Source organism: Maylandia zebra, linkage group LG3 (genome assembly GCF_041146795.1).
Source record: "Maylandia zebra isolate NMK-2024a linkage group LG3, Mzebra_GT3a, whole genome shotgun sequence".
NCBI lineage: Eukaryota > Metazoa > Chordata > Actinopteri > Cichliformes > Cichlidae > Maylandia > Maylandia zebra.
Genome location: NC_135169.1, coordinates 32,038,113 through 32,050,957, shown reverse-complemented (window position 1 = coordinate 32,050,957; position 12,845 = coordinate 32,038,113). Strand labels below are relative to the sequence as shown.

At 43.1% G+C, this 12,845-nt stretch overlaps 3 protein-coding genes across 7 annotated transcripts in view; 2 read left to right on the top strand and 1 right to left on the bottom strand.

The window, feature by feature from the left end:
* The window catches only part of intu (inturned planar cell polarity protein), a 25,955-nt gene extending 21,256 nt beyond the window's left edge, over positions 1-4,699 (top strand). For both annotated transcript variants that reach the window (XM_004570696.2, XM_004570695.2), the window contains exons 12-17: positions 1,010-1,102; positions 1,185-1,616; positions 2,060-2,154; positions 2,242-2,431; positions 2,805-2,947; positions 4,079-4,699. In XM_004570696.2, coding sequence (XP_004570753.1) covers positions 1,010-1,102; positions 1,185-1,616; positions 2,060-2,154; positions 2,242-2,431; positions 2,805-2,947; positions 4,079-4,190 — 1,065 coding nt within the window. In that variant the 3' untranslated portion in view covers positions 4,191-4,699. The remainder of the gene's footprint in view (positions 1-1,009; positions 1,103-1,184; positions 1,617-2,059; positions 2,155-2,241; positions 2,432-2,804; positions 2,948-4,078) is intronic.
* ino80b (INO80 complex subunit B) overlaps positions 4,686-12,845 on the bottom strand; it is a 10,939-nt gene continuing 2,779 nt past the window's right edge. Inside the window, exons 1-6 of one of the 3 annotated variants that reach the window (XM_004570698.2) lie at positions 10,513-10,645; positions 10,231-10,259; positions 6,799-6,979; positions 6,561-6,712; positions 5,726-5,898; positions 4,686-5,564 (exon numbers count right to left, since the gene is read on the bottom strand). In XM_004570698.2, coding sequence (XP_004570755.1) covers positions 5,100-5,564; positions 5,726-5,898; positions 6,561-6,712; positions 6,799-6,979; positions 10,231-10,259; positions 10,513-10,514 — 1,002 coding nt within the window. In that variant the 5' untranslated portion in view covers positions 10,515-10,645 and the 3' untranslated portion in view covers positions 4,686-5,099. Of the gene's footprint in view, positions 5,565-5,725; positions 5,899-6,560; positions 6,713-6,798; positions 6,980-10,230; positions 10,646-12,845 lie in introns of those variants that run through there. The other 2 variants (XM_004570697.4, XM_076881702.1) reach the window with 2 other exon arrangements.
* The window catches only part of aadat (aminoadipate aminotransferase), a 14,557-nt gene continuing 12,342 nt past the window's right edge, over positions 10,631-12,845 (top strand). The window contains exons 1-2 of one of the 2 annotated variants that reach the window (XM_012924508.5): positions 10,631-10,768; positions 11,331-11,402. In XM_012924508.5, coding sequence (XP_012779962.1) covers positions 10,750-10,768; positions 11,331-11,402 — 91 coding nt within the window. In that variant the 5' untranslated portion in view covers positions 10,631-10,749. Of the gene's footprint in view, positions 10,923-11,330; positions 11,403-12,845 lie in introns of both variants that reach the window. The other variant, XM_012924509.5, reaches the window with a different exon arrangement.

Here is a 12,845-nt window from a genome sequence, read left to right as displayed (position 1 = left end):
ACACAGATTTTCTGTGCGCAGAGACCGTGCCAGCAGTGCACAATTGCGCACACGCGCAGCTTAGAGGGAACATTGTTTTGGTGTGTGTTAACGCAGTTCCAAGGAGGGAAGACAATCAATTGGAAATCCATCATTGTAGAGCAAAAAAGATTATTTACATTCGAGGCAGTTGTCAGTCTTCCCAGGAGTGGACGTGAGACAGACGGTGCAATGCTGAGAGAAACTGCACAAAAACCAACAAAAAACAAGAGCCACATCTCAGACTCAGACTCTCAGTTAGCATGTTAAATGTTAAAGTTCATGACAGTCTTTGGAACCTGTTTGTTTACAGGGGTTTGCAGGAGAAAGCTTCTTTTCTCTAAAAATATAATAACAACATGGCTTATGTTTGCAAAGTTAGATCTGAACAAACCACAAGACTTCTAGTTGATGTTCTTCGGACAACACCTCATAACAGCTGTCAGCACGGCGGTGGAGGGGTGATGATTTGGGTTTGGGTTGCAGCCACAGGACCTGGGCATCTTGCAGTGTTTGAGACGACCATGAATTCCTCTGTATACCAAAATATTCTTGAGTTAAATGTGAAGCCAGCCGTCTGAGAAGCTTTAAACTTGGCCTAAACTGAGTAATGCCACAGAACATTGATCCTGAGCACAGCAGCACATCTACAACAGAGTAGCTATAAAAGAAAAAAGTGTCACAGCGATCCAGTCAAAGTCCAGCCTGATATAAATTTTGTGGTGGGACCTTAAGAAAGATGAATACCTGCAAGCCTCAATAACATTATACACAGAGAGTGGGCCAAAATTCATCCGACTCAATGTGAGAGTCTGACAGAAAACAGCTGCCTCAAGTTGTTGCTGCTAAAGGTGGTTCTACAAGCTATGCAGTCATGGGGTGCTTTTTATCATGACTGTAATTCTGCCTCATCTCCTCAGTCTCTGCCCATGTGTGTGTTATCTGCCAGTATCGATGCTTCTTCATGATATCATTTTCCCTCTGTCCTCAGAGACACTTTATGCAGTGTGTACTGTTGGAAGCAGGCGGCTGTGCTTCCCCAGCTTTAGGCTCTCCTGGACCTGATTGTGTTTACATTGATCAGGTGGGCTTTTTTAAACCTGAAGATGAATTCCTGCCATGATCATTTACGTCAAACTGAAGCTCTGTGTTGTTCTGGCCCCCAGGTGAAAGCCACCCTGCTGCAGCTGGAGGTGTTGGAACCAGGTATCGAAGAGCGTCTGAATGCTCCGCCTGCTCCCTGCCTGTCCTGCGCCGACTGGTTCCTCCCTGCTGCCACAGCTCGTGACCGGCTCGACAGCCTGGCCTCCTCCTCGCCCGTCTTCAGCAAGCTCGCCGGTGCCGTTAAAGCCTCCTCGTCCGGGTACAGAGCTCGCGCCCTGTTTGGGGAGAAGTCGTGGAGGGCCAGCCCGCAGAGGAGCTTGTCGGACAGCGGGAGCGAGGGGCAGATGGATGCCGGGTCGGGGTCCAGTTCGTCAGCGGCTCCAGGCCTCAGTCCGCATTCCACACCGGACTCAGCCAGGAAGCTGGGAGGTCGTCGGGACTCGCTGGGGTCTGGAGGGTCTGATGGGAGCGGAGGCAGCGGAGGACTCTTCAAGGTTCATCTGTAATCTTTTAAGGAGTTTATATTTGTTCCTGTTTATTTTTTCATCTGTTAGCCAATATCAGTGAATTAAATTTGTTACAGGATGTGAAATATCTCATTTATTTTCTAATAAATCTGCACATAAATGGAAAAGTGCTGAACACAGAGGTTTTGAACAAGGTTTGGCTCAAAGTATTTTCATTGAAAATACAGAAAACTTGCCCGAATTGTTTGCAACAAGCCAGCTGGTCACAAATAAAACAAGTTATAGGGAACAAAGCTGGAAGTCGATGGACTGCATTAACTTTAAAGAAATTAAAAGCACACTAATAGAATTTCTTTTTAAATAGGTAAAGTGAGAGTGGCTTAAATGTTTGTTTTTTTTGTCTAAAAGCCAATTAAAAGCAGATTTTATTAAACCTTGACATTTTGATACACTTTATATGTTTTTATCAGATACCCAGGATGAAGCACCCAAACCCTTTTTACCTGGGCACCCTGAAGAAGACCCTGACTGAGAGAGAAACAGAGGAGATGTACAACACCATGAAGTAAGTGACCGCTTATCCGGTTCCTTTTACTAACCAGATAAAAACGATCTCTTTTCAGTTTGACCTGAGGTCCTGTGTTTGCCACAGACTAACATCGGGTGCAGAGAACACCTTGTTCCACTACGTCCTGATGGAAACCGTACAGGGAATCTTCATCGCTCCCACTCACAGAGAGGTGGCTCAGCTGAGCGGCTCCATTCACCCACAGCTCATTCGCAACTTCCACCACTGCTGCCTCTCCATACGAGCCGCCTTCCAGCAGAGTCTGCCAGCCAGGGTGAGACAGAAAGGTGTTTCCTTTAAGTGTGAGGTTTCCAGAATTATGTGGAAGCTCGTTTCTGCCGCTGACAATAAAAAGGGTTCGCTGGGATTTCTTTCATAGACAAACACATCAGGACCATCATGAATACAGCAGATTTTCCTGATCTTACACATTAACGGAGGCTACAGACTCATATTTCCCTCAACAGTAACTTTTTGGTCAGGACTTCTTTACCCAGCATGGAGAGACTAAGGTGTGGAAACACGAGTTTCCACTGTGGTTAAAGGAAACCCGTTTCCTGCAGGGCTCAGCGGGCGTTTTCTGTATTCTGCGCATTAATGTGTTGAATGAATCAGGTGATTGTTGGTGTGATTTTTGTTTCCCGTAGAGCCGCCGTGCAGCAGACAGGCCGCAGGGCGGCGGCTGGGGTCTGGGTCCCGTCAAAGAACACGGGGTTCTGTTTCAGTGTAAACCCGAGAACTGGACCGACCAGAAGAAACCTGCTCCCACCATGACTTACTGGGTCATTGGGTACGTCAGCTTCCACTTATCCACTTATTTGCTTTTTTAACCGCACAGGTTTACATGTTCAGATTATTCAGGCGGCAGCTGGAGCAATGAAGTGTGCTCAGGTTGAGTCCTCATCTGGGGACTGCAACCATTCAACTTTCTGTCTTCACCTGAATGATCGAGCAGCCAAACCTGATTCATAGCTTTAGTAAATAATATTACTGGAGGATAAAGCTGGTCTCAGTCCCATTCAGGGAGACTTCCAGTAACTCTGTTTTCTCAGTCTGCTGTTTAATGGCTGAAATGAATACGAAGCATTGTGCAGTGTGTTCAGTGAAACACGGGGAGGAGACGGGGAACTCGTCATGTTGGACCCGATGTTGGTACTTTGTGTTTATCCTGGAAAAACTCCCAGTCTCAGTAAGTCAAAGAGGAGAGGGGCAGGCAGATTAGAGATGGAGTTAAAACGGGATTTGTAAGGGTCACAGGGGAACAATTTAGAATGAATTAACTGAGCTCCTTTGTCGATTCATAACATGAATTTTAACATTTCTTGTTTCTATCCAAGGCGTTTTGTAAATGTGCCCCCGCCTCATTCTCACATACACTATATATATCATATGTTGTCTCCTCACATACAAAGTTTGGAATAATAATGGCCCACCTTGTTTTAAAGACCTTACAGTACAGTATCACCCCATTAGAGCACTTGGCTCTCTGCTTTTAAGATCAGGCTTAAAACTTTCCGTTTTGGTAAAGCATATAGTTAGGGCTGGATCAGGTGACCCTGAATCCTCCCTTAGTTATGCTGTAATAAGTGTAGGCTGCTGGGGGATTCCCATGATGCATTGTGTCTTCTTCACTCACTGCGTTTATACTCTGCATTTAATCATATCTGGCTATCTTTGTTTTTTTCCTCCGTCTTCCTCCCCTCACCTCCAACTGGTTAGAGCAGATGGCTGGTTCTGATGGAGTTTTTCCTTCTCACTGTCACCAAGTGCTTGCTCATAAGGGGTCATATGATTGTTTGTCTCTATTATTGTACGGTCTTTACCTTAGACTAGTCTTTGAGGCGACTGCTGTTACGATTCGGCACTATATAAATTAAGTAAATTGAATTTCTCATCTCAGTCTCCTTCCTTCGGCTTTCAGACGCATGCTGCTGGAGCCCGTTCCTCAGGAGTTCTACGTGTGCTTCCATGACTCTGTGCCCGAGGTTCCCGTGGAAATGGCCTTCAGACTCTCCTTTGGTTTGGCTTTGTGACCTGTCGCTATCCTCTTCTGCACCAGATCAGCGGCAGTGATGAACAGAAACTTTAAGACTTCGTTTACCAGTGAAGCATCCGTAACATCCTCAGGAAGATAATTCAAATTGTGACGCTTGTCAAAGCACGCGAGCATAAATGTAGGGAGCCTTTTTACATTTTTTTTTTTCAACAGTGATATTAGGCTGACTGCTATTTTGTACCTTATTGCACATATAAAAGACCCTAGACACATTTTTTATGTGCACATGAAAATCCACTCAAGTCAATCAGGGAATACCTCATGACGCCATTGTGCAGAAACTCATGCAAGACCTTCCTGCAGCAGCAGCAGCGTACATGTCCACGCGGACACAGCACACAGGGGTGTAGTGATGTTTTCACAAACAGTTTACAGTGATGTAAAAATGCCTTTCAGTTGCTTAATTTAAACTTTGTACAGTTTTGTAAGGAAATTGACTCATTTGTTACATTAATGAATGAACATTAAAAAGGAAAATTATTATTATTTTATTGCTTCCAGACCAATTTGTTTTTTCACATTATTAACAACGAAAAGTGGAAACAGCTACTCTCAAAACTCAGAAACCAAAAAGATGCACTTTATCTGCACCAACAATGACGATGTTCTACAAATCATAATTACTGAATATTCGATTTGTACACAGATTGATCTTTTTAAAATATATATATATTGTACATAATTGGACGAGCAGCTCCACAGAGAATCATTATCATGACACATGAAAAAAGCATGTTGATATACAGTCTCCTCACACAGGTCAGGAAAGTCCAAAATCACCTTCCTACCACTACACAGTCACCAGTGTCCTGTTAACGTAAATACACGAGCATGAATACTCGCCATCGTCACATCCCAGGGTGGCATAAACTCAACTGTCTGGGGTTCACGCTGCGCTCTGCACGAGCATGAGGTTCCTCTTGTAGCACTCGAGGCTGCAGAGAGCAACTCCGGTCTTTGAGCACGAGTACTTCTTGAGGTTTGTGCACCCGCTCACTCCACAGTTCAATGGGGCTGGAGGAGGAGGGCAGGGAGGTGCCGGGGTAGGAGCGGGGACCCCTGCTGGGAAGGAGATGGCCATTCCCTGGACAGAATCGCTGTACCGAACCATGGGGCACTGGCTCTGCTTGGACTTCTTCTCCTTCATGCTTTTGATCTTGGCCTTGCTGGTTTTCGTCAGTCTCTCTATCGTCTGGTTCTTGTTCTCCTCTGCCTTCTTGGCAGCCTGCAGGCGTCTCTTTCGGGCACGCTCCTCCCGCTTCTGCATCATCTCAGCGGTCATCTCTTTCTCCTTGTAGCCCATGGGGAGCTCCAGGAGAGGCTGACTCTGCTGCTTGTGTAGCAGAGCTTTCTGAGGGGGAGAGACAAGGAAAGAAAAACATGTTTTAAGCTACTTTTAAAAAAAAAAAAGAAAAAAAGTTTTACCCCTGATTTCAAATGCTGGAAGACCTTTCATATTAAAGTCAGGCACAGGTGAAAATGTTCTCCACAACACTGACAGCTGCTTCTTACCTGTCTGGCAGTGAGCAGAGACTCATCGATCTCCTTCTTCAGCTCTCCATTGTCATCGAGCTCTCCTTTCTCCAGAGCGTCCAGCCACCGCTCCTCCTCGTCCACGGGCCCGCCCAGCATGGAATCTGAGTCCATATCCGGCAGAGGGGATGTGGCCAGGTTGCTGTCTTCATCTGGTACAAAACAATCAAGATACAGACAGTCTTTGTTGCAAGGCTAAAATAAAATCAAGATCAAGCTCTGTTGTGCTATTCTGTACCATCAGCAGATTCTCAGACATCACTGTTTGTTTCAGCTCTGAAGTTGGAGTCATGTAGGGATGCAGGCAGATTCTACTTATTAATGTGTGGAGTATTTCTTTCAAACCACAGTTTATAAACTGGTTTGTAAATATCAGAGGATGTTGTCCAGGTGATAAAAAAAATATTCAGTTCATGACCAGATTAGACAAAAGCAGTAAGTATTTGGGAATAAGAAAATATCTGGCAACAAACAGCACAAATGTTTTAATCTTTGGCAAAGGAACCATTTCTAACATAAAAATAGTATGTCAAAGACGTGTGACAAACACATGCAGAAAAAACCAACAAAACTGCCAGAAAAAAACAGAAAAAACAAAACCAGGTTTTTTTAAAGTATGCAACAAAGCTTTTACAAGAGCTTAGATCTCAGGAGGTTGGCAGAAACTTGAAACTAAACAGCAGGAACTAGTAATCATTTCTTTCAAATATGACTTCCTTCATGGTTTCATCCATGAAGTGTCAACAGTCCCGATCAAGCTGAGGTCATCCCTCCTCCTATATTAGAATTGAGTCCACTTGTTTTGCTAACTCACCGAGCCAGGCTCGATACTGCTCCAAAGGAACAGAGGGCTCGTCATCATCATCTTCATCGTCGTCATCATCGTCGTCATCAACGTTGTTGTCAATGATCATTAAAGGTGAGGGTGGACGAGCCACACCAGGATGGACGGTGAAAGTGGGAACACTGGAGAGCACAATGTCCTTTTAACTGACTGATCAAACTGATTCATGAACAGTTATCGATACTGAAATCTGGCTCAAACGTCTCACCTCTTGGTTCCCAGCGTCTGTCCTCCCAGTTTGATCTTCAGTCGGAGCTGCGGCGGAGGCCGAGGCACCACTACAGGCTCAGGCTCCGGCACCTCGGGGAAGCTGTGGTGCTTCTTCTTGTGCTTCTTGTGTTTTTTGTGTTTCCGCTTGTGAGCGCTGTGCAGGCTGGAGCCGCCTTCACCTGCAGAGGACGGGACAAAGCACAGATTAATACAAAGACCGTCAGTGAGTTAGTTGCTCATCCAGCTCATGGTACATCGCCTCTGTCAGTGCGCCCCAGGGTGGCTGTGGCTACAATGTAGCTTGCCATCACCAGTGTGTGAATGTGTGCGTGAATGGGTGGATGACTGGATATGTAAAGCGCTTTGGGGTCCTTAGGGACTAGTAAAGCGCACAGTTCACAATTTAGAACTTTTAAATGGCTAATTGAGCACAGTTTAGGTTAAGATGATGAGACAATCACTGTGTGCAAGTTTGATTAAATTCTGATCAAATCTGTAGGAGGAGAACTGTGGAAGAACAGACACCTTGCCACAGCGTAAGGGCAGTGGTCCATCAGCTCGATGAGCTAAAACGCAAAATGATTTCTTTTCAAATAAAATGTTTACATCCACATCCATTCATCTTCTGCTTATCAAATTCAGATTCACAGAGCCAGACGGTTTTTCTAATTTGTTTTCTACAGAATTGAACCAGAAATCAAAGGTCAAGAATCAGAACTCCAAGTTGGTTTTAATATAAACAATCCACATCTTTGGATCTAGTTGTGTCATTTATATCCCCCTTTGAGTCAGGTAAACAAAGAAACTCATTACAAGAGATAACTGTTTCCAAGTCTTTCAGCTTTCCATCACAACATATACCAACATGTATTTAACATAGGAATAATGTGACACAAGTAAAATAACCTGCATTGGAAACATCAACCTCATTAAAAAGCAAACAAACAAACAAATCCCTTTCTATTCTCGGGTTCTGATTATTTTTCTTGTTTTATTTGTGTGTGTTCTTTTAAAAACCACGTAATTTTTTAATTACTTACTTACATTAATTACATCACTTTGTTCAGTGATGGCTGCCTTTTAAAAGGTCTAATAAACAGACTCGGTTTGAACCCTATAACAATAAAATTACAAATGAATCAGCTCAGAGTAAAAACAATATGATTTCACCTTTTTTTTTTTTTAAATACATTCAGCAAAAAAGTATTTCATTCTAGTTTGCCATTTTTAATAGAGTGGCCGCTCCTACAGAGGTCACTGAAGCAGATAATCTGCCTATATGTATTCCTATCATCCTCCTCTGTCACACCATGTCCATCACTACATCCATGAACCTGCTTTGTGGTCTTCCCCTCCTGCCTGGAAGCTCCATCTCTCCTTTGTCCAGTATATCCACTACGCCTCTTCTGTACATAGCCACACCATCTCGGCTTTGCCTCTCTCCCTTTCTGTGTGGCCTGAGTTGTCCCTCTGTTACATTCATTTCTATTCTTGTCTATTCTGGTCACTCCCACTGAAAATCTTAACATCTCCAGCTAGGGCTGCTCAATTAATCGAATTTTAATCACGATTACGATCTGGGCTTTCAACGATCATTAAAAATGACTGAGCCGATTATTAGCCCCTCCCTCATTTATCCGCGACACCTTAAAGGCCGGTCCGTGAAAATATTGTCGGGCATAAACCGGTCCGTGGCGCAAAAAAGGTTGGAGACCGCTGATTAAGAGGACCCGAGGGAAGCTCGGAAAGCTAAGCAGAAGTTATTTGGAGAGGAGAGTGACTGCTGTTGGTTGAAAAGAGAGGTTAAAAAAAAAAAAAAACTTCAGTGGTGTTGCACACTATTTTATATTATTTTCTAAAGTCATTGAAGCCGGTCAGAGCAGCACGCTCCGTTTTGTGTAACTATTTTTAAATCCCTGTAGAACCTGAACCGTGTAAGCTAGCGCAATAATTTTTTTTGCATATGAAACCGGAGGAGTTGTACTTACATCTGATGCCATCAGCTTGTCCTCGGTCACGGTTTCCTTCCACATAAAGCTTTGCAAAAACTGCATAGAAAGCGCTTGCAGGAACAAAAACATAATATTCCAGAAACACGCTTTGCCGATCTGATCAGCTGTTCATAACACTTCCCACAGTGAATCAGACGTCAGCACGAACTATCACATGTCGGCCATTTCCTCCCCGAAACCGGAAGTGACGTCATTTTCGCGGAAATGTAGTTTTTTACTTGTAGGCCTTAAAAGCCTATACTGGTCATGTTTGACTTTTCTGAATAGTTTCTGGGATGCTTAGAACTCGAATTGCACTGCTGGAAATCGTTTATTTTGATGCACCTTCTGTTTTCTTTGCAAATTTGCATCATAGGACTGTTTTTTGTTTTTCCTGCAGTATATAAAAATTGGTGTATCTCCAAAATAAAACTATGAAGACACTCAAAATAAATTTCCTGTTGTTGTAAACTATTTTTTGCAACTTTTTTGTATTTAAAGTTTTGAGGGATAAGCCTCTTAAATTTCTCCAAGTAGAAATATATGTAAAAAAACAAAACCGATTTTCAATTTTTTTGTAGTTTATTGCAACTTTTTTGCAATTTATGCAGTTACTATGGACATAATGCATACATATTATTAAAATATGGGCTATAACAGTTGTATAGCAACTTGAAATGCTCCCACAAATGGCACTACAACATGTAAAAAAATAATATAAGCTCTGGCGGACTTGGTTCTATGGTAGGTCTTAAAGGGTTAAATAAATATCGTCAAATAATCGAGATCTCAATTTCAGTGAAAATAATCGTGATTATCATTTTTGCCATAATCGAGCAGCCCTATCTCCAGCTCAACCACCTGTCTTTGTCAGTGCCACCGTCTCCAAATCACACAACATTTGTTGTGTGTAGTTTATGTGTTGTTGGGCTCACAACTGACCCACAGTCTGAATGCTGGCAGATTTAAAAAAACAAAAAAACAAAACACAACAACAACAACAACAACAACGAAAAGACCTTTTCTACTGCTGTAAGAAACTCTTTAAATCTACAAAGTAAACTGTGAAGGGACATGTTTTGTCCCAACTTGGAGGTGGTTTCTCCTATAAACATTTGTTTAAGATGCATTTCAAAATATCAGCCAAACTTCCTGTTTGTTATCCCCCCCAAACTATCAACACACACAGCCTCCATTTACTGCTAAAAACGGAGGCCAGCCACTACAAAAGGCCCACGTTAAGCTTTATATGAGGATGGGATATTCCAAGAGATCACCCCTGGTTTAGATGCGCTTATGTTTTGTTTTGTTTTATGGATATGTTTAATCAGCTTTTTGCAGGCTGTGGTTTTAAGCAGACAAACTGGAGACTTTAAGCACAAGGAAAGAATATACGAAAACGTGCGACTGCAACAGTACAAGCTTTCTCAAATACTCACCGAGAAATCTGGGGTGAATCATGTCTTTCCTTTTTCCCATTGAAACGACGAAACAAAAGCAGCTTACATAGCAGCAGAAACCTCACGGTAAACAAACATTAAAGCTTAAACACTGAGCGGCCTCATTCAGCCTCCTCTGCTAGCATCAAACAACTGCTAATATAGTCAAAAGGCTCAAAATAATGATAAAAAAACCCAATTACCAATAAACTTTGGAGAAGAAACGCTACACAAAACATTAACTAACTCATTTTAGATATTAACTAAGCGAGATTACGCTACATTTTCTCACTCCATGTTGAACAACACGGAAGTTCCGCTTCTTCGTCGTTTTCCTGCTGTTTCCGCTTTCCCGCGCTTCACTGCACCCTAGCGGGGACCAGAGGAATAAACATTCACCAGAGACTGCTGCACAACGTCTCGTTCAGGCTTCGCATCTGTGAAATGTCGAGCAGCCGATATTTTCTTTAACGTGAAATAATTTCTAACGCTTCGTGACACAGACTCGTACAACAGAAAATGCAGACATTTCTGCCCGGTAAGCAGGCAGGCGTTAATATTTTTCTTTGTAGTACATCTTGGGTAATGTAGTTCAAGAAGCGGTCACCGGCGCTAACCACCACAGAAAGTCGCCACGCATCTAGAAATACACTGACCAGAAGCCCCCGCGTCGATTCTGCCACACGCGCAAGGTCAGTTACACTGCAGAGTGTGGTAGAGCAAATGTCATAACTACAGTTAAAATAATTGTTTACACCTATGATATGTTTAGTCCTGTGTTCACTGTAGCCTCCCATAGTGTGTGTCCGTGTTAGCTCACCTTATAGCTGTTTCGGGTTTATATCTATATATGTATATATAGATATATGTATATATATAGATATAGATATGAATCTGTTTTTACGTTACATACCAAAAAAAAGGTAACACATTTCTACCATAGCCGCTGGCTCAGTTAAGAGCTACAGTTACAGATTAACTTATAGAAACAGCGTAAATGCTTCACTGAAAGCCTGTGGAAGGAGGTGTAAGCTTAATGGGCAGATAACCCCGCTGTGTGAGGGGAGGCAGCTGATATTTTTCACCTTGTAATTTGACAGGAAACATGAATTACGCTCGGTTTCTGACAGCTGTCAGTGCAGCGAGAAAGCCTTCCCCCATCAGGATGCTGAGTGAGTACTTTTCATATATTAATACACTTGTGTCCGGTTGTACAGCGAGACTAATGCACCCATTACAATAGCCAGTTTGACACAAAATGGTAAAAACGGGTGTTCCTAATCACCTTAAGGGTCTGTAGCTAATGTGGAATAGAGCCTATGATGTCACTGGTAGCACCCGTGTTTGGTGTTTACCTCTCTTTCGTGTGAGTTATGTCTGTGTGAGAATGCAAAAAAACAGCAAGTCTTCTGAGTTTTTTTCAGTTTTTCCTTGTCTGCTGTGGTTTTTATTTAACTACAACAAAAATGACCAATTAAACCGGTGATCTTTCTAACCGCAAGGTTCATATTTTCCATGCCATCTCTATTTACTCCACCGGAAACAGATGAAATAAACAGAACACATTAAAACACGAGTTTTATTTAGTTTATATGGTTAAAAAAAAAAAAACGTCAGAGGCGTATAAATGACGCTAAAGACATACTTCATAACGTCTCAAACGGCTCACTAGAACAGAAATGGGGAACATCATGAAACGTGAAAATTATACACATCCCTCATTTGTTCACTTACATTTAAACAAAACACATTATTGTAAACATCTCTAACAGCTTAGCTTTGAATAAGGCATGAATGGATAACTTCAGAGAATTACACATCCAGTCTTTCAGGAGGTCTCACCACTCGACCAGATCTGGTAATAGTCCCTGTTGGTCTGAGGTGGCTCCTATTTCTCCTCAGAAAACCCCTGTCTGTCTCTACCACATAGGATCTGGGAGCACTGGCAGGTCCAACTACTGCTCCGGTAGTTCCTTCAGTGGTAATCCACACTTTCTGTCCTGACGATAGTTCCGGAAGCGGTCTGACTCTATGTCTGCGGTTGTAGTGTTTTGCCTGCTCACGCCTCCCCTCCTCATCTTTTTTGCGAAAAGCCTGTAGGTCAGGCCACTTTGGCACCAGCTTTGCCACAGCTTGTGGCAGCGTGGTCCGCAGGTGTCTCCCCATAAGCAACTGCGCTGGCGAGAGCCCATGTTCCAGTGGGGTGGCCCTGTACGCTAGCAGTGCTCTGGTGTAGTCACAGTGCTTTTTCCACAAGTCTTTAATGGTACGAACAGCGCGTTCTGCCTCCCCATTGGCTTGGGAGTACCTAGGGCTGCTCGTTTCATGTGTGAACTGGTACTCTTTGGCAAAGTGCTTGAACTGTTCTGATGAAAATTGCGGCCCGTTATCCGATACCACAGTCTCGGCAACACCATGTCTTGCAAAGGCTTCTTTTACAGCATTAATAGTGACCTCTGCAGTTGTGTGTCTCAGTTCAGCTATCTCAATGTACCTTGAGAAAAAATGAATAATCAGCAGGAAGTGTTTCTTTGACCACTCGAACAGATCCATGCCGACTTTTTGCCATGGGCGGTCGGGAACAGGAGTTGCCAGCATTGGTTCACGGCACTGTA